The following is a 23,367-nucleotide window of genomic DNA, read 5'->3' on the forward strand; positions in this document are numbered from 1 at the left end:
TTTATCAAAGCGTAGAACGGTAGTGCTTTTTCTCCCAACCTGGCGATGAATCTGCTTAGAGCTGCGACTCGCCCAGTTAGCTGCTGTATTTCCTTCAACTTTGTTGGCTTCCTCATTGTTACGATAGCTTGGATTTTTCGGGATTTGCTTCAATCCCTCTTGCTGAAACTAGGAACCCGAGAAGTTCTCCTGCAGGGACGCCGAAAGAACATTTCGTCGGATTCAACTTGAGACAAAATTTGTCGAGGTTGTCGAAAGTTTCCTTCAAGTCCTCAATTAATGTTGCCCCCTTTTTGATGTGATGACGACGTCGTCGATGTATACTTGTACATTTTTCCCAATCTGTGTTGCCAAGCACTTCTGCATCATCCATTGATATATTGCTCCCGCGTTTTTCAACCCGAAGGGCATTGTTTTATAACAAAATACGCCATACGGTGTGATGAACGCTGTTTTGGCTTCGTCGTCTTCTTTTAATCTGATCTGGTTATAACCGAGTATGCGTCCAAAAAGGAAAGACGTTCACATCCTGCCGTGGAGTCGATAATCTGATCGATCCTTGGGAGGGGAAAGTGATCCTTTGGACAATGTTTATTGAGGCACGTAAAGTCGACACACATGCGAAGGATTTTCGTGTTTTTCTTTGGCACCATCACTGGGTTAGCTACCCAAGTGGCCTCGGTAGATATCTCTTTAATGAAACCAGCTTCTCTAAGTCGATCAATTTCTGATAGCATAGCTTTACGGTTTGATTCCGAAAAACGCCGCAGAGGTTGCTTGATTGGTCTCGCAATAGGATCCAAGTTTAGGTGGTGCTCGGCAAGTTCCCTGGGTACTCCTGGCATGTCAGCTGGACACCATGCGAAGATTTTCCAGTGCTCACGGAGGAACTCGACGAGCGCGCTTTCCTATGCGAGGTCCATATTTGTTGCGATGGACGTCGTTTTCTTCGGATCTGTCGGGTGAATCTGTACTTCCTTAGAATCTTTTGCTGTATTGAAAGTTGATTCCTTGTTGGGCCTCCTACGTACGGCAGCACATCATAATCGGTCATGAGCCTTGACGCTGCGTACTCGCACTGCATCCCGAAAGTTTCGATAGTCGATGGAAATCCTTGTCGCATTTATCGGCTAGCGCGAAGCTTCCTTTGGCTGTGATTGGTCCCTTAGGTCCAGGTAACCTCCAAAGCAAGTACGTGTAATGTGGTACCGCCATAAACACTGGCATATGCTGGTCGCCCCAACAAAGCATGATACTTGCGACGGGAAATCCACAACTTCGAATTCCAACCTCTCTATCCTGTAGTTTTCTCGGGTCCCAAAGCTGAACGTTGAGATTGATCTTCCCCGATGGGTAACTTGGTTTCTCTGGTGTAATGCCGTGGAAACGTGTGTCGGTTGGTTTCAAATTTGCGAGGGAGATATTCATCTTCCTTAGCGTATCTGCGTACATAAGGTTTAAACTGCTGCCGCCATCTATGAATACTCGAGATACATCGAATCCCGCAATTCTGCTTGGTAAGATTAGTGCTTGACCGCCACTGGTCGAGGAACTTGCTTGTGGATGATCGGCTATTGTGAAGCCAATATCTTGTCACGACCGGTTAAGGTACTCGACTGTTGGTGGTGGCATCTTTTCTGCCATAAACACTGTCGCGAGATTACTTTCTGAGCTCTATTGGATGGCCTGCCTTTCTGAATCATCGAGACCGCTCCGTTAGAGTTAGGATCGACGTAGGGCGGTGGAGCAGGTGCTGCCGCTATTCTGAGCTGATGTCGATTTTCATCTGTAATCGCGGGAGGAGGTGGTAAGTGAATCTCACTCCTGGGTCCTTGAGGATTTCTATGTGCTGCCTGAGCATTTGCATGTCCTGCCCATCTTAACATTGCCGGAAATTTCGACAATCTTTTTGCAAGTGTCCCGGCTTGTCTTTTTCCATTGCTGTCGAGAAAAAAATGCATCTGACATGGCCCGTTCATCATCTCCTCGGGGGACACAAAAGGTCTCTGGAACCTTGGCCCGCTATTTTGCCTGTTATCTCTATTGTCACCTTGTTGTGCGTTGCTTCTCTGGTAGTCATCTCTCTTGTTTCCTCCATTGTTTCCCGAAAGCCGGCCGATATTTGGCCAGGTGCATCGTAACTTGAAAATTGACGGGGAAATCGGCGTCTATTTTGGAAATTTCGACTACGATCTTCCTCTGGGGACCTATGTCGTTTGTTATGTACCGCATCTTCGCCATCTGCCCATCTGTTTGCTATCTCCATTAAAGCTGATACTGTTCTTGGGTTTGTCCTCCACAAGTCCTCCACGAAATCTCCTCGTCGAACTCCTGCAACAAATGCATCTATCGCTCTTTCGTCAGATATATTTTCTGCCGAGTTTTTGATGATGTTCCACCTTTGAATGTACTTCCTCATTGATTCATCATGCTTTTGTCGACATGACCTCAACTCCTCTAGTGTCGCAGGTTTCTTGCGGGTTGACCGGCAATTCTTGATAAACACATCCTCGAAATTTTCCCGAGTTGTCGATGGAACACTGGGGAAGCTTTTTATCCATGATACGGCGGCTCCGCTCGGATGTATCTGGATGCTCTGCATGGCTGTCGCTCTGGTCCCGCCTATTAATTTTACTGTCTCGAGGTAATCCACAAGCCAATCCTCAGGGTCTTGCAGGCCATCAAATTTCTTGAAACTATCGGTTAACTTGAATCCTTATGGAACTCGAGTTTTTCGGACCCGTCGCGTGAAACATAGGAGTCCACACATGTCCTCTTCAGCAAGTTCTGGTGAATGCCGACGTTCCCTTCTTTCTTGTCGTGCTCTATCAACTCTGGCTTGAGTTGTTGTGTCCCTGGCTCCACTTGCTCTTGGTGGATCTTGCACTGCTGCGGTAGGTCTCGGACTATTTTGCCTTGCGGTTCCTTCGGGAGGTGTGGCTGTGAACGCTGCTCCCATGGCTCCACATCCTGCCATGGCCATGTTGTACGGCGCTTCCCTTGGATCTCCGGGAGGTGGTACGGACGCTAAGATGAAGGCTTGTGTCGCCATGTACCCTGCTTCCGGTGTTTTTGGGATGATATTCCCCCTCGTGTCGATTGACATAAAGGACATATCGAGGTTTTGGATTAGAGTTTCTCTTTCAGCTTCCGGTATATTTTGCAGCCGAGATCTTGCTCTCCTCCGAGCTTCTCTGTGACTATCTCCCGAAGTTTCTGAGTGTCGACTTAATTCCGCTCGTCGCACCGCTTGATGCGGAAGCTGCCTCCCTTCTTCGTTCAAAGCGGTTGTCTGTTTTTCCAACTCTCTTCCGGCTACGGCGAGTCTATATTGATAAGCTTGCGGTTCTTCGACTCGTAGCAGTTGTCTCCATTGGTTCGGAACCATCTAGAGCTTTCGCAGCTCTATCCCGAGCTGCTTGTGGAAGTTGAACTCTGACACGTGGTGTGGGCCCAACATATTTAGTGCCCAAACCTCTCCTTAGATCTGAGGGATTGACATAAGGATTTCCCAAATCGTCGAAAGCCTCTGATGTTTCCTCTTGATCGTGACTTGCTTCTCCAATGGCATAGACTTGGTGATATTTTGGAGTTTTCGCTTTACTTGGTTCGGTGACACCATCATAGAGATTGGTGAAGACCTTCCCAATAGAGATGAATTTGTCGATGAAGTCGAAGCTATCGGTGTCGCTTGAATCATCGCTTATATAGGAGTCCGCCGATGACTCGAAGGACATGTCGCTGAAGATTTTGGCGAGTTTTTCACTTGCTCTGCTGCCGATGAAGCGTGGCGACGAAATCTCCTTGTCGCTTGTCTCGACGGATGATTCTGAGTTTGAGAAGTCAAGACCATCCGCCGATAATCCCGACGAAATCGGAACTTCGAGACGATACGATCCTTCTTTCTCGACGTGGAAGTGGAATTTTCCAAACGTCATCTTCATGGGCTCCTCCAGATACGCATATGCATCCAAACGGGAGGGCGGGTGAGGAATAAAATCAACGAGACCAGTTTCGATCTGTTTACCTCTCTCCATGATGTTGCTTGCTACTGATGAAGTCGACGATCTTGAACGTGCCATCGAGATCAGCTCCTTGTCGCCTCTAGATCCCACAGACGGCGCCAATTGACAAGGTATTAACTTGTCAATGCCTACAGATCGTAGACTAGGGTTTTGTTAGATGTAGAGGACAAGTAGATCTCGAAGGTTTCAGCCGAAAAGTACTCGACAATGTAAAAACTAGGGTTTGAGAGACAATGATTCGATGATCTATGCGTCCCTCGACTCCCCCTTATATAGGAGGCGGAGCCGAGGGATTCGTGCTGTACAAGTTACAAAGTCCGGGAAGGTTTCTAACTCATCCCGTAAGATTACAAATAAGACTTTCTATTACAACTCTAGCTTTCCTTAATAATATCTTGGGCTTCCGAATCTTCTTATTCTTCGGGTAATGGGCCTTCAGTAAACCCCGGGTACTATCTTCGGCAGGCCCATTTGGGATGCCTATGTCACCTGGCCAGAAAGCAGGAACAGTTGTCGACATGTACAGTGAGATATAGGGGTGGAATCGAGCCGAGCCGAGCCGGCTCGTGGCTCGGCTCGACCAGGCTCGATAAATTCGAGCCGAGCCTGGGCTCGGCTTGTAGCACAAACATTCTCAGAAAACAGGCTCGAGGCTCGGCTCGGTAAGCTCGAGGCTTGGCTCGACGGCTCATCGAGCCAGACGTACCCTCCAGCTAGGGGTGGACACAAAGCTTGAGGCTCGAGGCTTGGCTCGAGCTCGACAAGACTTAGCTCGGACTCGACTCGGCTCGAAGGTCGGACAAGCCAAGCCTAAATCTTTTGATCAAGGCTCGAGGCTCGACAAGCCCGCTCGATAAATCTCGCAAGCCGGTTCGAAGGCTCGATGTAGTAAAAAGTTTGGGCATAACCTTTCTAAAATTGTAACATTCACAATTACAAACAACAATTGAGCATGAATACATCATCACATTGCAAAATGAGTTTCAAAAACCATCAATAATAATAAACGGTAGCATATATGACAAGTTAACCACACAAGTTTTAACTAAGCTAGCTAGCTATGTGATAACAACGAACTAACACAACTGTGTAACTAGAGTTTTGATACTCCTTTTCCATCTTCCAGGTTAAACATGGAGAGGAGATAAGGTTTCATGAAAAAACCAGATACTATCAAAAATATCCTTAGAAACTTGGTAAAAACAAAACACACGGATCTTAATATACCGTGGAACCCAACGACAATGTTGGTGTTGGGGCAATGTAGAAGCTAGCTAGCTCATCCATGGTAATTATTTGTAGCCTGAGTGGGTATGTGTTCCACTCTCTTTCAGCGACTAAAGAGACAAAAAAACACTAATTATTCAGTTTTGTTGCTATGATAAACGTCCCTTGTGTCTTCCCTGGACGTTGCTGCAATCGAGCACTATTCCATCCAGGTTGCATCTTCACCCAGTGGTCGCCGAGGAGACACGAGAGGAGTAACCGATGGTGGACCAGCAGAGTAGCAGCCGATGGTGCAAAAAAGGATCGGTCGACCTGGGAATCGGGGTAGTCTAGTGGGAGGATAAAAGTGTTGGAGATATGCCCAAGAGGCAATAATAAAGTGGTTATTATATATTTTTGTGTTTATGATAAATGTTTATATACCATGCTATAATTGTATTAACCGAAACATTGATACATGTGTGTTATGTAAACAACAAGGAGTCCCTAGTAAGCCTCTTGTATAACTAGCTTGTTGATTAATAGATGATCATAGTTTCGTGATCATGAACATTGGATGTTATTAATAACAAGGTTATGTCATTATGTGAATGATGTAATGGACACACCCAATTAAGCGTAGCATAAGATCACGTCATTAAGTTCATTTGCTATAAGCTTTCGATACATAATTACCTAGTCCTTTCGACCATGAGATCATGTAAATCACTTATGCCGGAAGGGTACTTTGATTATATCAAACGCCACTACGTAAATGGGTGGTTATAAAGGTGGGATTAGGTATCCGGAAAGTATGAGTTGAGGCATATGGATCAACAGTGGGATTTGTCCATCCCGATGACGGATAGATATACTCTGGGCCCTCTCGGTGGAATGTCGTCTAATTAGTTTGCAAACATATGAATGGTTCATAAGAGACCACATACCACAGTACGAGTAAAGAGTACTTGTCAGGAGACGAGGTTGAACAAGGTATAGAGATACCGATGATCAAACCTCGGACAAGTAAAATATCGCGTGACAAAGGGAATCGGTATCGTATGTAAATGGTTCATTCGATCACTAAGTCATCGTTGAATATGTGGGAGCCATTATGGATCTCCAGATCCCGCTATTGGTTATTGGTCGGAGAGAAGTCTCAACCATGTCCGCATAGTTCGCGAACCGTAGGGTGACACACTTAAGGTTTGATGTCGTTTAAGTAGATATGGAATATGGAATGGAGTTCGAAGTTTTGTTCAGAGTCTCGGATGGGATCCAGGATATCATGAGGAGTTCCGGAATGGTCCGGAGAATAAGATTCATATATAGGAAGTCATTTTATAAGTTTGAAAATGATCTGGGCATTTATGGAAGGTTCTAGAAGGTTCTAGAAAAGTCCGGAAGAAATCACTATGGAAGGCGGAGTCCCAGAGGGACTCCACTAGCATGGCCGGCCAACCCTAAGGGGAGGTGTCCCAGGTGGACTCCACCTAAAGGTGGCCGGCCACGCCCCCTCAAGGAAAGGTGGGAGTCCCACCTTGAGTAGGACTCCCATCTTGAGTAGGTTTCCCACCAAAGGCAAGTTTTGGTGTTGGGGTCTTATTCGAAGACTTGGACTACAACTCTTGGGGCTTCCACCTATATAATGAGGAGCCAAGGGGAGGGGCTGGCCACACCAAAGCCTCCTTGGCCGCAGCCCCCAAGTGGCCGGCGCCCAAGACCCCCCTCTCCCCAAACCCTAGCGCCCCTCCTCCACATATCTCTCCCGCAGCGCATAGGCGAAGCCCTGCCGGAGATCTCCACCACCACCACCACCACGCCATCGTGCTGCCGGGATTCCGAGGAGGATCTACTACTTCCGCTGCCCGCTGGAACGGGGAGGAGGACGTCGTCTTCATCAACACCGTACGTGTGACCGAGTACGGAGGTGCTGCCCGTTTGTGGCACCGTCAAGATCTCCTACGCGCTTTTGCAAGCGGCAAGTGATCGACTACATCCACCCCGAGATCCAATCTCGTTAAGCTTTGCGATCTTCGAGGGTTAGTCTCTTTATCTCCTCGTTGCTACCGTCTACTAGATTAGATCTTGGCTTGTGTTTTCGTTCTTGCGGTAGGAAATTTTTTGTTTTCTATGCTACGAATCCCATCAGTGGTATCAGAGCCAGGTTTATGCATAGATTGGTTGCACGAGTAGAACACAATTGTTTTGTGGGCGTTGATGCTTTGTTGTCTTTAGTTCGAGTACTTTGCATCTTTGTGGCATAGTGGGATGAAGCGGCTCGGGCTAACTTTACATGACCGCGTTCATGAGATTTTCTCCACGCTCGACATGCAACTTGTATTGCATAAGTGGCTTTGCGGGTGTCTGTCTCTCCTAATATACTGAAGATCCAATTTACTCTTTCTATTGACAACACTAGTATCACCGTTGTGGTTCATGTTCGTAGGTAGATTGGATCTTGCTCGAAAACCCTAAACCACGTAAAAAATGCAAACCAAATTAGAACAGTCTAACTTGTTTTTGCAGGGTTTGGTGATGTGATATGGCCATAATGTGATGATGGATATGTATGAGATGATCATTATTGTATTGTGGCAACCGGCAGGAGCCTTGCGATTGTCTTTAAATTTCATGTCGAGTAGTATTTCAAAGAAGTTGTAATAGTTGCTACATGGGAGAACAATCATGAAGACGGCACCATGGACCTTGACGCTACGCCGACGATGATGGAGATCATGCCCGTTGATGATGGAGATCATGTCCGTGCTTTGGAGATGAAGATCAAAGGCGCAAAGACAAAGGGGCCATATCATATCACATATGAATTGCATGTGATGTTAATCCTTTTATGCATCTTATTTTGCTTAGATCGCGACGGTAGCATTATAAGATGATCCCTCTCACTAAATATCAAGATAATAAAGTGTTCATCCTTAGTAGCACCGTTGCTAAGACTTGTCGTTTTGAAGCATCACGTGATGATCGGGTGTGATAGATTCTACATGTGCATACAACGGGTGCAAGCCAGATTTTCACACGCGGATACTAAGGTTGCCTTGACGATCCTAGCATGTACAGACATGGTCTCGGAACACGGGATACCGAAAGGTAGAGCATGAGTCATATGATTGATATGATGAACACTTTGAGTGTTCGCCATTGAAGTTACATCTTGTCTCGTGATGATCGGACTTGGTGTGGTGGATTTGGTTCGTGTGATCACTAAGACAATACGAGGGATATTGTTTTGAGTGGGAGTTCACCTAGTTTTTAATTTTGTTGAATTAAAATTTGAACTCAATTTATCATAAACTTAGTCTAAACTATTGCAAATATATGTTGTAGATCATGGCGTCCCCATCAATCAATTTTAACCAGTTCCTAGAGAAAGAAAAGCTTAAAAGCAATGGTAGCAACTTCACCGACTGGTTTCGTCATGTGAGGATCTTCCTCAATGGCGGAAATCTGCAATATGTGTTTGATGCACCGCTAGGTCCCCCACCACCCCCTGCAGTATCCGAGGATGAGAAAAATGTTTACGAGACTCGGGTGACTCGCTACTCTCAAGTTCAGTGTGCCATTCTGTGCAGCCTAGAGGCAGAGCTCCAAAAGCGTTTTGAGCACCATGACCCTTGTGATATGATCAATGAGCTCAAAGTTATCTTTGAAACTCATTCGGCTGTGGAGAGCTATGAGGCCTCGAAATAGTTCATTGGCTGTATGATGGAAGAGGGCAGCTCCGTTAGTGAGCACGTGTTCGCTATGTCCGGACACGCGAAGAAGCTCAGTGACTTGGGGATAATCATCCCTAACCAGCTGGGTATTCATCGTGTTCTCCAATCACTGCCACCAAGTTACAAGAACTTCGTGATGAACTACAACATGCAGAACATGAACAAGGAGTTACTTGAACTCTTCTCCATGCTAAAATCTGCTGAGATTGAGATACAGAAAGAGCACCAAGTGTTGATGGTCAACAAGACCACCAGTTTCAAGAATCAAGGAAAACCTAAGAAGGGCAACATCAAGAAGGGCGGCAAGAAAGCTGCCGCTCCTCCTGAGAAGCCTAAGGGTGGCCCTAAACCTGATACTGAGTGCTATTACTACAATGGGAAGGGACACTGGAAGCGTAATTGCCCCAAGTACTTGGCTGATCTGAAGAGCGGTCTTGTCAAGAAGAAGAAAGGTATATTTGATGTACATGTTATAGATGTCTATCTTACTGGTTCTCGTACTAGTGCCTGGGTATTTGATACTTGTTCGGTTGCTCATATTTGTAACTCGAAACAGGAACTACGGAATAAACGAAGCCTTGCGAGGGACGAAGTGACGTTGCGCGTTGGAAATGGATCCAAGGTCGATGTGATCGCTGTCGGCACGCTCCCTCTACATCTACCTTCGGGATTAGTTTTAAACCTCAATAATTGTTATTTAGTGCCTGCGTTGAGCATGAACATTATATCTGGATCTTGTTTAATGCAAGACGGTTATTCATTCAAGTCCGAGAATAATGGTTGTTCTATTTTTATGAATAATATCTTTTATGGTCATGCGCCTGAGACGAATGGTTTATTTCTATTAAATCTCGATAGTAGTGATACACATGTTCATAACATTGATGCTAAGCGAATTAAATTGAATGATAATTCTACTTATATGTGGCACTATCGTCTTGGTCATATTGGAGTGAAACGCATGAAAAAACTCCATTCCGATGGACTACTTGAGTCACTTGACTTTGAGTCACTTGATAGATTTGAAGCATGTCTAATGGGAAAAATGACTAAGACTCCATTCTCTGGTATTATGGAGCGAGCTACAGACTTATTGGAAATCATACATACCGATGTGTGTGGACCAATGAGTGTAGCCTCGCGCGGTGGTTATCGTTATGTTCTAACCTTCACAGATGATCAGAGTAGATATGGGTATATCTATTTCATGAAACATTAATCCAAAACTTTCCAGAAGTTTAAGGAATTCCAAAGTGAAGTAGAAAATCAACGTAACAAGAAGATCAAGTTCCTGCGTTCTGATCGCGGAGGCGAATATCTGAGTTATGATTTTGGCATGCATTTAAAGAAATGTGGAATACTTTCACAGTTGACACCGCCGGGAACACCACAGCGCAATGGTGTGTCCGAACATCGTAATCGAACTCTCTTAGATATGGTTCGTTCTATGATGTCTCTTACTGATTTGCCGTTATCGTTTTGGGGATATGCATTAGAGACAGCTGCATTCACTTTAAATAGGGCACCATCTAAATCCGTTGCAACGACACCGTATGAATTGTGGTTTAATACGAAACCTAAGCTGTCGTTCCTAAAAGTTTGGGGTTGCGAAGCCTATGTAAAAAAGTTACAACCGGACAAGCTAGAACCCAAAGCGGAGAAATGCGTCTTCATAGGATACCCTAAGTAAAACTATTGGGTATACTTTCTATCACAAATCCGAAGGAAAAATCTTTGTTGCTAAGAACGGAACATTTCTTGAGAAAAAGTTTCTCACTAAAGAAGTGACTGGAAGAAAAGTAGAACTCGACGAGGTTACTGAACCTTCTCTCGTTGATCAGAGTAGCGTAGTACCGGAAGATGTTCCTGTGCCGCCCGCACCGATAACAGAGGAAGCTAATGATAATGATCATGAAACTTCGAGCGAGGTAGCTACTGAACCTCGCAGATCGACAAGGAAACGTACCACTCCTGACTGGTATGATCCTTGTCTAAATGTCATGATTGTGGACAACAATGATGAGGACCCTGCGACGTATGAAGAAGCGATGATGAGCCCAGATTCCAACAAATGGCAAGAAGCCATGAAATCCGAAATGGGATCCAAGTATCATAACAAAGTGTGGACTTTGGTAGACTTACCTGATAGCCGAAAGGCTGTCGAGAATAAATGGATCTTCAAGAGAAAAACAGATGCTGGTGCTAATGTTACTGTCTATAAAGCTCGACTTGTCGCAAAGGGTTTCCGACAAATTCAAGGTGTTGACTATGATGAGACTTTCTCACCTGTAGCGAAGCTAAAGTCTGTGAGGATTTTGTTAGCAATAGCTGCATTTTTCGATTATGAGATTTGGCAGATGGATGTCAAAACGGCGTTCCTTAATGGTGACATTGAGGGAGAGTTGTATATGGTACAACCCAAAGGTTTTGTCGATCCTAAAAATGCTGACAAGGTGTGCAAACTTCAGCGTTCCATTTATGGACTGAAGCAAGCATCCTGGAGTTGGAACCGACGCTTTGATAAGGTGATCAAAGACTTCGGGTTTATACAGTGTCATGGAGAGGCCTGTATTTACAAGAAAGTGAGTGGGAGCTCTGTAGCATTCCTGATATTATATGTAGATGACATATTATTGATTGGGAATGATATAGAACTATTAAGCAGTGTAAAAGGTTATTTGAATAAGTATTTTTCAATGAAGGACCTTGGTGAAGCAGCGTACATTTTAGGCATCAAGATTTATAGAGATAGATCAAGACGCCTAATAGGGCTTTCACAGAGTACATACCTGGACAAGATTCTAAAGAAGTTTAGAATGGATGAAAGTAAGAAAGGGTTCTTACCGATGTTGCCAGGTAAGGTCTTGAGTAAGACTCAAGGTCCGGCTACGGCAGAAGAAAGAGAGAGGATGAATCAGATCCCCTATGCCTTGGCAGTAGGCTCTATCATGTATGCCATGCTATGTACTAGACCGGATATAGCACATGCTGTTAGTTTGACTAGCAGATATCAAAGTGATCCAGGAATGGAACACTGGACAGTGGTCAAGAATATCCTGAAGTACTTGAAAAGAACTAAGGATATGTTTCTTTGTTATGGCGGTGACCAAGAGCTCGTTGTAACCAGTTACACCGATACAAGTTGGAACACTGATCCTGATGACTCTAAGTCTCAGTCTGGGTACGTGTTTATATTGAATGGTGCTGCAGTAAGCTGGTGCGGCTCCAAGCAGTGCACGGTGGCGAAGCCTTCAACAGAATCGGAATACATAGCGGCTTCGGAGGCTTCATCGGAAGCGGTATGGATGAAGAGGTTCATTGTTGAGCTTGGTGTGGTTCCTAGTGCATTGGACCCACTAGTCATTTATTGTGACAACATGGGTGCCATCGCCAATGCACAAGAACCAAGGTCACACAAGAAGCTGAAGCATATCAAGCTGCGCTTTCATTCGATTCGCGAGTACATCGAAGATGGAGAAGTAAAGATTTGCAAAGTACACACTGATCTGAATGTAGCAGATCCGTTGACTAAAGCTCTCCCTAGGGCAAAGCATGACCAACACCGGAATGCCATGGGTGTTAGGTACCTTACAATGTAATCTAGATTATTGACTCTAGTGCAAGTGGGAGACTGTTGGAGATATGCACAAGAGACAATAATAAAGTGGTTATTATATATCTTTGTGTTTATGATAAATGTTTATATACCATGCTATAATTGTATTAACCGAAACATTGATACATGTGTGTTATGTAAACAACAATGAGTCCCTAGTAAGCCTCTTGTATAACTAGCTTGTTGATTAATAGATGATCATAGTTTCGTGATCATGAACATTGGATGTTATTAATAACAAGGTTATGTCATTATGTGAATGATGTAATGGACACACCCAATTAAGCGTAGCATAAGATCACGTCATTAAGTTCATTTGCTATAATCTTTTGATACATAGTTACCTAGTCCTTTCGACCATGAGATCATGTAAATCACTTATGCCGGAAGGGTACTTTGATTACATCAAACGCCACTTGCGTAAATGGGTGGTTATAAAGGTGGGATTAGGTATCCGGAAAGTATGAGTTGAGGCATATGGATCAACAGTGGGATTTGTCCATCCTGATGACGGATAGATATACTCTGGGCCCTCTCGGTGGAATGTCGTCTAATTAGTTTGCAAACATATGAATGGTTCATAAGAAACCACATACCACGGTACGAGTAAAGAGTACTTGTCAGGAGACGAGGTTGAACAAGGTATAGAGATACCGATGGTCAAACCTCGGACAAGTAAAATATCGCGTGACAAAGGGAATCGGTATCGTATGTAAATGGTTCATTCGATCACTAAGTCATCGTTGAATATGTGGGAGCCATTATGGATCTCCAGATCCCGCTATTGGTTATTGGTCGGAGATAAGTCTCAACCATGTCTGCATAGTTCGCGAACCATAGGGTGACACACTTAAGGTTTGATGTCGTTTAAGTAGATATGGAATATGGAATGGAGTTCGAAGTTTTGTTCGGAGTCTCGGATGGGATCCAGGACATCACGGGGAGTTCCGGAATGGTCCGGAGAATAAGATTCATATATAGGAAGTCATTTTATAAGTTTGAAAATGATCCGGTGCATTTATGGAAGGTTCTAGAAAAGTCCGGAAGAAATCACTATGGAAGGGAGTCCCGGAGGGACTCCACTAGCATGGCCGACCAACCCTAAGGGGAGGAGTCCCAGGTGGACTCCACCTAAAGGTGGCTGGCCACCCCCCTCAAGGAAAGGTGGGAGTCCCACCTTGAGTAGGACTCCCATCTTGAGTAGGTTTCCCACCAAAGGCAAGTTTTGGTGTTGGGGTCTTATTCGAAGACTTGGACTATAACTCTTGGGGCTTCCACCTATATAATGAGGAGCCAAGGGGAGGGGCCGGCCACACCAAAGCCTCCTTGGCCGCAGCCCCCAAGTGGCCGGCGCCCAAGACCCCCCTCTCCCCAAACCCTAGCGCCCCTCCTCCACATATCTCTCTCGCAGCGCATAGGCGAAGCCCTGCCGGAGATCTCCACCACCACCGCCACCACGCCGTCGTGCTGCCGGGATTTCGAGGAGGATCTACTACTTCCGCTGCCCGCTGGAACGGGGAGGAGGACGTCGTCTTCATCAACACCGTACGTGTGACCGAGTACGGAGGAGCTGCCCGTTTGTGGCACCGTCAAGATCTTCTACGCGCTTTTGCAAGCGGCAAGTGATCGACTACATCCACCCCGAGATCTAATCTCATTAAGCTTTGCGATCTTCGAGGGTTAGTCTCTTTATCTCCTCGTTGCTACCGTCTACTAAATTAGATCTTGGCTTGTGTTTTCGTTCTTGCGGTAGGAAATTTTTTGTTTTCTATGCTACGAATCCCATCAAAAAGCATCCTACTAGTGCCGGACAGAGGTAGAGATGGAGAAGGCCGGTGTTGGGCGTGCGGCCGGCGGTGGACGGAGGGCCGCTGCTTACCTTAAACTGCCTGCGCCTCGCGGGACCTAGGGGAACAGATCAGGAGGAGCAAGGGGTAGGGGATCCATGGAGGAGGAGATTAGCGCGGTGGTGGCCGGCGCTGCTGGGGTTGGTTGCAGCAGCGGGCATCGATGACGGCGCCGGCCCTAGAGAGATTGATAGGAGAGCTAGGTCATGATGACCCACAAGTATAGGGGGTGTATCGTAGTACTTTCGATAAATAAGAGTGTCGAACCCAACGAGGAGCAGAAGGTGTTGACAAGCAGTTTCGATGAAGGATTCACTGTAAATGCTCACATACAAGTTTTCAGGGGGTTTTGATATAACAGATAAATAAAGTACAAGTAAGTAAAATGCAAGAGTAATAATTGCAGCGAGTGGCCCAATCCTTTTTAGCACAAAGGACAAGCCGGTTTGTTTACTTATGATGACCAAACGTTCTTGAGGACACACGGGAATTTAGTCTAGTGCTTCCGCTTCATATAGTTGATTAATCTTCATTGTTTTGATAAGTGTTGTGTGGGTGAACCTATGCTAATGCACCGCCCTTCCTAAGACTAATACATACTTGTGATTAAACCCCTTGCAAGCATCCGCAAATACAAGAAAGTAATTAAGACAAATCTAACCACAGCCTTAAACTCTGAGATCCTGCTATCCCTCATGCATCGATATACCAACGGGGGTTCGGAGTTGCTTGTCACTCCGGCAACCCCAAAATTAGCAAACGAATACAAGATGCATTCCCCTAGGCCCATAAAGGTGAAGTATCATGTAGTCGACGTTCACATGACACCACTAGAAGAATAACACCACAACTTAAATATCAAACCATTAAATATTACTCAACATAGTTCACTACTAACATTTAGACTTCACCCATGTCCTCAAGAACTAAACGAACTACTCACAAGACATCATATGGAACATGATCAGAGGTGATATGATGATGAATAACAATCTGAACATAAACCTTGGTTCAATGGTTTCACTCAATAGCATCAATAACAAGGAGTAATCAACACCGGGAGAGTTTCCCCTATGAAATAATCAAGATTCAACCCTAGATGTTACAGCGGAGACGAGGTGTAGCGGTGGAGATGATGGTGTCGGTGGTGGAGATGATGATGATGATGATCCCAATGAAGTCCAGCTCGATGACGGTGACGATGGCGACGATTTGCCCCTCCGGGAGGGAATTTCCCCGACAGATTTCAGCCTGCCGGAGAGCTCTTTTCTCTCTGGTGTTTTTCCGCCCCGCAGAGGCGGCTGTGTCTCTCCTCGATGATCCTCCGCACCTTAGGTTTTTCGGGAGATGAAGTACGCGAAAGGGCGATGGCCGAGGGGGGTCGTGGGCCCCCTCCCCACATGGCGGCGCGCCAGGCCTGGTGGCTGCGCCGGCCTATGGGGGGCCCATGGTGGCCCTCCTCGGCCTCCCCTTTTGACTGGCTCCGTCATCTGGAAAAATAGGAGCTTCGGTATATTTTCCGTCAATTGTTGATCTTCAGAAATATTGTATCCTGACGGTGATTTTTCCAGCAGAATCCTGACTCCGGTGAGTAATTCTCCAATAATCATGAAACATGCAAAATAGGTGAAATAACATAAGTATCATCTCTAAATATGAAATATATCAATGAATAACAGTAAATTATGATATAAAATAGTTATGCAAAATGGACGTATCAGGTCATTCCATGGGGAACGGGATGAGAGATAGAAGCGAACTGAATCGCATCGCGGGGGCAGACCAAGGCTGGAGGGTACGTCCGGCTCGATGAGCCGTCGAGCCAAGCCTCGAGCTTACCGAGCCGAGCCTCGAGCCTGTTTTCCGGGAGTGTTTGTGCCACAAGCCGAGCTCAGGCTCGGCTCGACTTTCCTCGAGCCCGGTCGAGCCGAGCCACGAGCCGGCTCGGCTCGGCTCGATTCCCCCCTACCTCCAGCCTTGGTCTGCCCCCGCGATGCGATTCAGTTCGCTTCTATCTCTCATCCCGTTCCCCATGGAATGACCTAGCTCTCCTATCAATCTCTCTAGGGCCGGCGCCGTCATCGATGCCCGCTGCTGCAACCACCACCAGCAGCGCCGGCCACCACCGCGCTAATCTCCTCCTCCATGGATCCCCTACCCCTTGCTCCTCCTGGTCTGTTCCCCTAGGTCCCGCGAGGCGCAGGCAGTTTAAGGTAAGCAGCGGCCCTCCGTCCGCCGCCGGCCGCACGCCCAACGCCGGCCTTCTCCATCTCTACCTCTGTCCGGCATTGGTAGGATGCTTTTATCCTCCAACTAGAGGACCACCCCGATTCCTAGGTCGACAGATCCTTTTTTGCACCATCAGCTGCTACTCTGCTGGTCCACCATCGGTTACTCCTCTCGTGTCTCCTCGGCGACCACTGGGTGAAGATGCAACCTGGATGGAATAGTGCTCGATTGCAGCAACGTCCAGGGAAGACACAAGGGACGTTTATCATAGCAACACAACTGAATAATTAGTGTTTTTTTTGTCTCTTTAGTCGCTGAAAGAGAGTGGAACACATACCCACTCAGGCTACAAATAATTACCATGGATGAGCTAGCTAGCTTCTACATTGCCCCAACACCAACATTGTCGTTGGGTTCCACGGTATAACAAGATCCGTGCGTTTTGTTTTTACCAAGTTTCTAAGGATATTTTTGATAGTATCTGGTTTTTTCATGAAACCTTATCTCCTCTCCATGTTTAACCTGGAAGATGGAAAAGGAGTATCAAAACTCTAGTTACACAGTTGTGTTAGTTCGTTGTTATCACATAGCTAGCTAGCTTAGTTAAAACTTGTGTGGTTAACTTGTCATATATGCTACCGTTTATTATTATTGATGGTTTTTGAAACTCATTTTGCAATGTGATAATGTATTCATGCTCAATTGTTGTTTATAATTGTGAATGTTACAATTTTAGAAAGGTTATGCCCAAACTTTTTACTACATCGAGCCTTCGAGCCGGCTTGCGAGCTTTATCGAGCGGGCTTGTCGAGTCTCGAGCCTTGATCGAAAGGTTTAGGCTTAGCTTGTCCAATCTTCGAGCCGAGTCGAGTCCGAGCCAAGCCTTGTCGAGCTCGAGCCGAGCCTCAAGCTCTGTGTCCACCCCTAACAGTGAGACCGCTCTTGCAACACACTGTATCTGTTCTCGACACTGCTCGGACTCCTTTTCTTGCTGTGCTTGTCCCCGTGCCAAGCCGACTGATGGTACGTGGCAGTTCCATCCATCGTGCTTAATTCCTTGTCGGTCCACGATGTGCTTGGGCCATTCTTCGTGGTGGCCTACGAAAGCCCAACCCAAATCTCAGCACTAGTCCTGGCGCCTCTCATCCCAAACGAGCAAGTACTGTAGGAACATAAGTCCCATTTATCATTACCCCACCTTAGATACCAAAGCTTTCTTGAGCAGCAATCGACGAACTATTTTGGTTCCTGGCGAGAAACTTTACAGTGAGCTATGGAGTTAGGTACAAGTCGCTTGCTTTTTAATACGAGAACACATAGGTGTAGTAATATGTCCTTCAGGTGAAGTATTTATGATTTATCCATTCATCCAAATAAAATCGTTATTGCTTGACATTTTGTAGCCAACCCCGTTTTAATACTGTTGGTAGGAATGAGCAATTAGATTGTTATTTACAAAGCTAAATACATGAATAGTTATTGGCCATCCCGAGCTAGCCGGACAGACGCAAAGTCCGCCCAAATTTGAGTCGGATTTGGGTCGCCCCGGACTTTATTGGCCGTCCGTTTTGCATTTGCGTCCACGTGTTGGGACGCGTTTTTACCCAAAAGAACGCACGCGGACGTTTTGCGTACCCGCGTTGGAGATGCCCTTATAAAAGAAGGGCAAACCAGGACCAGAGTCTTGAGCAAATAAATGGGCATCTCCCTCTGTACATAGCTGACAATCCCACAGAAGGATTTCTATTCTTCTGAATAAGTGGGTGAAGTGGACTGCTTCAACTGTACATGTATGTGTTAGGAAGTAGTAGCAGTATAAAAGTTGCTGATTACTTAGAAGTAGCATTTCCTGGTATTTTCCTGCTGATTAAAACAATTAAGATGTAAGCTGTGTAAAAATGCTAACCGGCCTTATTTTTCAGTGCATAATCTGTTTGATCTTCTGTAGAAAATCCTGCATGTGGGAGATGGAATGTTTTTGATTTCCCCAGCTCCCAGCAGTGATGTATTACCCGCTTGATAGTATAGGCATTTGATTTCTGCCTTTGCATATATGGAATGGAAACTGGGTCTCACTGCTTGAAGACTGGCTCTATTGTCAGTTTAATTGCTCCATGCATGTTTTGTACTTGCCATTCGTCGCTTGCTCCGTCAGATTTATGGTTCCTATTCATTGTGATCACAAATGATCTTGTCGATGAAGCTACGAGAATGTTGATTCTTTCCAGTCTTTCTAGCTTCAAGATGAGGATGTGGCTCTACGTCGAATATGCCAAATCCTGAATGGACGTTTCCCTGTGATGAACACGAAGGGTACTGTCCATTGCCCTTCTGAATTCATGTGAACTTTCAGTGATCATTTCTAAACTATATTTCGACAATTTTGATCTTAATGAGTCAGGATACTTTCTCATAAACTGAAGGAAAACATTGCACAGATTTAAAGAACAAAGTTACAGTAAAATGAGGTTGAAACATTTCACAATCGAAGCGTGTCTGTTAGCTACGTTCCCCCTTGTGGTTATCGCGTGGCTGTTAACACAAGGTTGAAACATTTCACACGAAGGGTAGTTACCATTCGTCTCTTCTCTATCACTAAATTATTAATCATTTCATAATAAGTAACACCCTTGTGGTACTGATTGCGCGATAATTTGTAATGTTGATGCATCTTTTTGTGCATATGAGAATCCTGGACCACCGCCGTTCATCAGACCTGAAGCATTAGCTCCTGGAGGTTCAGATACAGAGTAAAACCAGCAAGGAATTAGCACAAGGCCACGGCTCCTTGAGGTACAGCCGGTGACACCACCATGCACAGGCTAGATGAGTCCGGTAACTCCAGTGATGGTGGCGCACTGAAGTTACTCCCAAACACCAGCTGCTCCTTGAGCTTGTCGAGCGCTTCTCTCATCCAGTCGTATCGACAGAGACCGTCCACCTCCCGAACTGGCACCTGAATAACAGACATACATAAAATTCAGTTACCCAAGAGTTTCTGAACATATAAACTCAAAATTCTGCATCTATGAGACATGCTCACCCATCTCCTGCCATGGGTGATCTGCTCAGGCCATGATTCCAGCAGCTCAGTGACCTGGAGTGCAAACATAAAGCCCTTGCAAGACCCTTCCTGTCCACAACTGCTCTGCTTGCTCTTGCTCTTGAAGATCCACTCTCCTAGTGGAGCCCCCTGAATTGAAGCCACCTTCAGTTTTACTAACTTTTCATGTAACGCATGTGCAAGAAATGTATTTCATATTGTTTTATTCAGAGTAGCATGGTAGCAGTACTTGTGCAGCATATGACTTAATTGGCCGGCCACCTAAATAACTAAGGATTGGTATATTTGTTGCTACTTGCAAAAGAAATTGAGAAAACTTGAAATACCCATCATGCGTGACACCTCTTGTAATTTAGTACGTTGATACATTCTGCATTCCTATCATTGCGTAGATTAGGGCATCTCCAGCGACCTGACATAAACGGACCAACCTGGTCCATTTTGGTCCGCGCGGACATAAGGACAACGAAAAGCTTGCTGAGAGGCCGGATGCAAATAGATTAGGAATGCGTAGCCGCGGACGTGCCGCGGACCGTTCGCATGTCCTCCCGCGTAGTCCTCGGGCCTGCCTAGCAGCGACCGAGCGGCTGCTTCGCCTTCTGCCCCGCCATCAAAGCTGATAGCTCAACTCCTACGCCGGCATTGATGATGGCCACCCGTCGTCCTTTTTAAAGGCAAATGGCGGCACGCGCCAGTCCTGCATCAATCGTCATTGCACTTGCTTCCCAGACCACCGGCGGATGAAGCATTCTCTCCCACCGGCACCATCGATAGATGTTGGGTGTCCTGGCACGAGGCCACCGAGCTCACCAAGTATGGCATCCTCACGCAGCTTGAAGCGACGGTGCAGAAAGGCTTCGCTATCAGCTTGGGTCAGGTTCCCATGCCGCCACTGCCGAAGGACTTCGGCGACAAGGTCTTCCGCCGCTGGCAGAAGCATGCGTTGTGGCTCGACCCACAGTACCACACAGATAGCGAGTACTGGCTGGCGCTATTTCACGAGGAGGCTTCAATGACAAGTACCCACCACCGAAGAACAAGACCGAGCGGAAGGCCCGGTCGGACCGTCAAGGACGCTATCAAGAACGCCTGCAAAGTAGCCTTCATTCAGCCAGCTACGGAGACCGACAATGTCACCGCAACTCCATGAGGACGAATAGGGGGCTTCTGGTGGACTCTGGCGGCTCGGGCACCAGGCCCGAGCGACAAGCATCCGACGACGACGAAGAGTTCTTTTAATTATTTTTTATGTATCTTTGTTTCTTCTCTTGCTTCATCATTTTTCCCATCTTAAAGTAAAACATAATATGGTGCTTTCCATCTTTTACATCGGGTCGTTGGGACTACCCCCAATCCAAACGGACAAGCGGGACGAGATGGGCGATTCCTTGTCCACGGCCTAACCTAAACAAACCAAAATGGATACATTTGGTGTTCGAAATGGGCTGGGCCACTAGAGATGTCCTTGGTACTCTAAAATTATTAGTTTCATTTCAAAACATATATTTTTCTTGCAATATACCTTAACGGTCCAAAATCACCCTACAACGAAGGTCAAAAAGCAAAAGAAAAACATAACGCTCCAAAAATAACATTGCTTTCTACAGTCAACAACCACTGGTACGCGGTAACTGACTTTTCCAAGCTGCTAGCCACTTAACATTGACCAAATTCTATCCATTCCATCCCAATGGAAAGAAAAGACATTGCCATGAGAGTGACCCATCATGGCATTACACACATGTTCTTGATTATTAACTAGTATTATTACTGTTTTATATGCCACGTCACCAGGGGAGAGAGGGAGGGATAGAGAGAGAGAGAGAAGGGGGCAGGCAGGCACGTACGTTTATAATGCCTTTGACGCCGGCTTCCTCAAAGGCCTCCCTGCAGGCAGCTTCCTCGACACTCTCATCGTCTTCCCATCCACCCTGCACAGACCAGACCAGCCACATCACAACCTTGTCACCGCGAGCTTTCCCATGGCAGTTTCTTAAACTTCTATATAGGCAATTATTTAGATTCCTCACATGATTGAACAGATTTTATTGCATATCGTCATATAATTTCGTCTATTGATTGGCTCACCTTTGGAAAGATGAGATCCATTCGCTTCGGCGTCGATATCATTAGCACTTGGAGCTTGTCCAGCACATGATCATCCTTCAGACAGCAGCTATTGTCTACATCGTCGTCCTTGAGCATGTAAGGGATGCATCTGTTCAAGAAAAAAAGAGACATGCTTAAGATGCCACCTATGATATATGTAGAGCCTATACCGACAAGTTTTTTTACAGACTTGCGATGTTATTTTCATTCATCTACAACTTAGTTAATCTGGTTTAGTTTGCATCGGGTCATTTCGACACCAAATACACACTAAATCCTAACAGTAGTGTTTTTTTTTGCTTGTTCTTCTGAACGTCTGTGTAATTTCATGTGGCTACCCAGGTGTTGGAGAGATCGATCTGATTTGGTTTGTAATTAAGGCGAGCTTTGGAATCCAATCAAGAGATTAATGAATGATGATGAAGGAAACATGTAATAAGTTAAGTACCCTGAGACAAGTCGATAACATCCTTCATACCGCTGCCGGTCGCGTCCCTGCCTCGCGCAAACCATGTCCACCACCGAGGATGAAGAAGCCATGTTTTCTTGGCTCGATAATTCCGTTTCCTTATCTCAACAAGAACCTATACACACAATTCACACTTCTAGGTCATAAACTGACTTCCTGAGCTTGTACACATGTATGTGAGCTGCTTAATTACACCATCAGCTAACTAATGATCTATAAATAGAGAGACACTGTAAGAGTTAGCTAGCTAGCTCACCTCAAGTGGAGAAATCCAATAGCAACACCAAATCCAACTCCGCCTCGTAACACCAGCAAGCATCAATTCGTATCCTTCCTGATGTCACAAGCTTCTCCGAGCTGCATGCCACTGGCACCAAGAATCTCTTGCTTTGCATTCGTCCACTGCTTCCAGCTCTAGATTTGGGTGCCCACTAGGTGCCTAATCTGATTGGATGTTATTCAGAACCCAATGCTCCAAGAATCAAATCCTTATCTCTTTAGCTAGGTCGTAGCCAAATAGCTATAGCTAGCTTTGGATTTGATCCAATCCGAATTACTGCACACAAAGTACCTGGAGATGGGGGATTCTAGCATCTTGTGGTTCTTGGAGCTATTTATAGGACTGAACAAGAGATTTCTCAGCAATTTGCACCAAACCCCTTCAAATTTTCTACCAGTTTAAAGTGACTCCTTTCTTATATTGATTTTTCTGTCACCTGGTCAATGGGTGCGTGCACTTTCTTATTGTGTCAACTAACCCATGTTTACTAGGAGACCGTCAACATAGACGAAGAATCTGCTTGATCGTTTATGTTTGCAATGAGTCGTATAAAATTGGATATTTTTATTTTCCCTAGAAAGTGGCTTGCTGAATCTCTCATTTTTGGGATAATTATAATACCTCCGTTCGGAAATATAATCATTTTTAGAAAGATAAATCAGACTTCTAAAAAAGAAATATTTCAGAACAGAGGTAATAGCACTGTAGAACTTCGAGTCTCTATCAGGTCAACTGTGACACATTGCAGATATTAAATAAGTGAATTCTCAGGTGTGGTAGAATCA

At 45.6% G+C, this 23,367-nt stretch overlaps 1 protein-coding gene across 3 annotated transcripts; it reads right to left on the reverse strand.

Annotated features, from left to right (window-relative positions):
• Positions 1-19,073: 19,073 nt before the first annotated feature.
• Positions 19,074-22,866, reverse strand: LOC124704035 (nudix hydrolase 13, mitochondrial-like). Of its 3 annotated transcripts, XM_047236273.1 has the most exons (6): positions 22,559-22,866; positions 22,282-22,417; positions 21,813-21,942; positions 21,572-21,655; positions 19,704-19,853; positions 19,074-19,616 (listed from the first exon to the last, which is right to left on the reverse strand). In XM_047236273.1, the coding sequence occupies exons 2-6, from the start codon at positions 22,371-22,373 to the stop codon at positions 19,428-19,430; spliced, it is 645 nt and encodes a 214-aa protein (XP_047092229.1). In that variant the 5' UTR covers positions 22,374-22,417; positions 22,559-22,866; the 3' UTR covers positions 19,074-19,427. The 3 variants fall into 3 exon arrangements, with proteins under 3 accessions (XP_047092229.1, XP_047092230.1, XP_047092228.1); XM_047236274.1 differs by lacking the exon at positions 22,559-22,866 and having other exon boundaries at positions 22,312-22,528; XM_047236272.1 differs by lacking the exon at positions 22,559-22,866 and having other exon boundaries at positions 22,282-22,519.
• Between the last annotated feature and the right edge of the window lie 501 nt (positions 22,867-23,367).

The sequence above is a fragment of the Lolium rigidum genome, chromosome 3 (genome assembly GCF_022539505.1).
Source record: "Lolium rigidum isolate FL_2022 chromosome 3, APGP_CSIRO_Lrig_0.1, whole genome shotgun sequence".
NCBI classification, from domain to species: Eukaryota; Viridiplantae; Streptophyta; class Magnoliopsida; order Poales; family Poaceae; genus Lolium; species Lolium rigidum.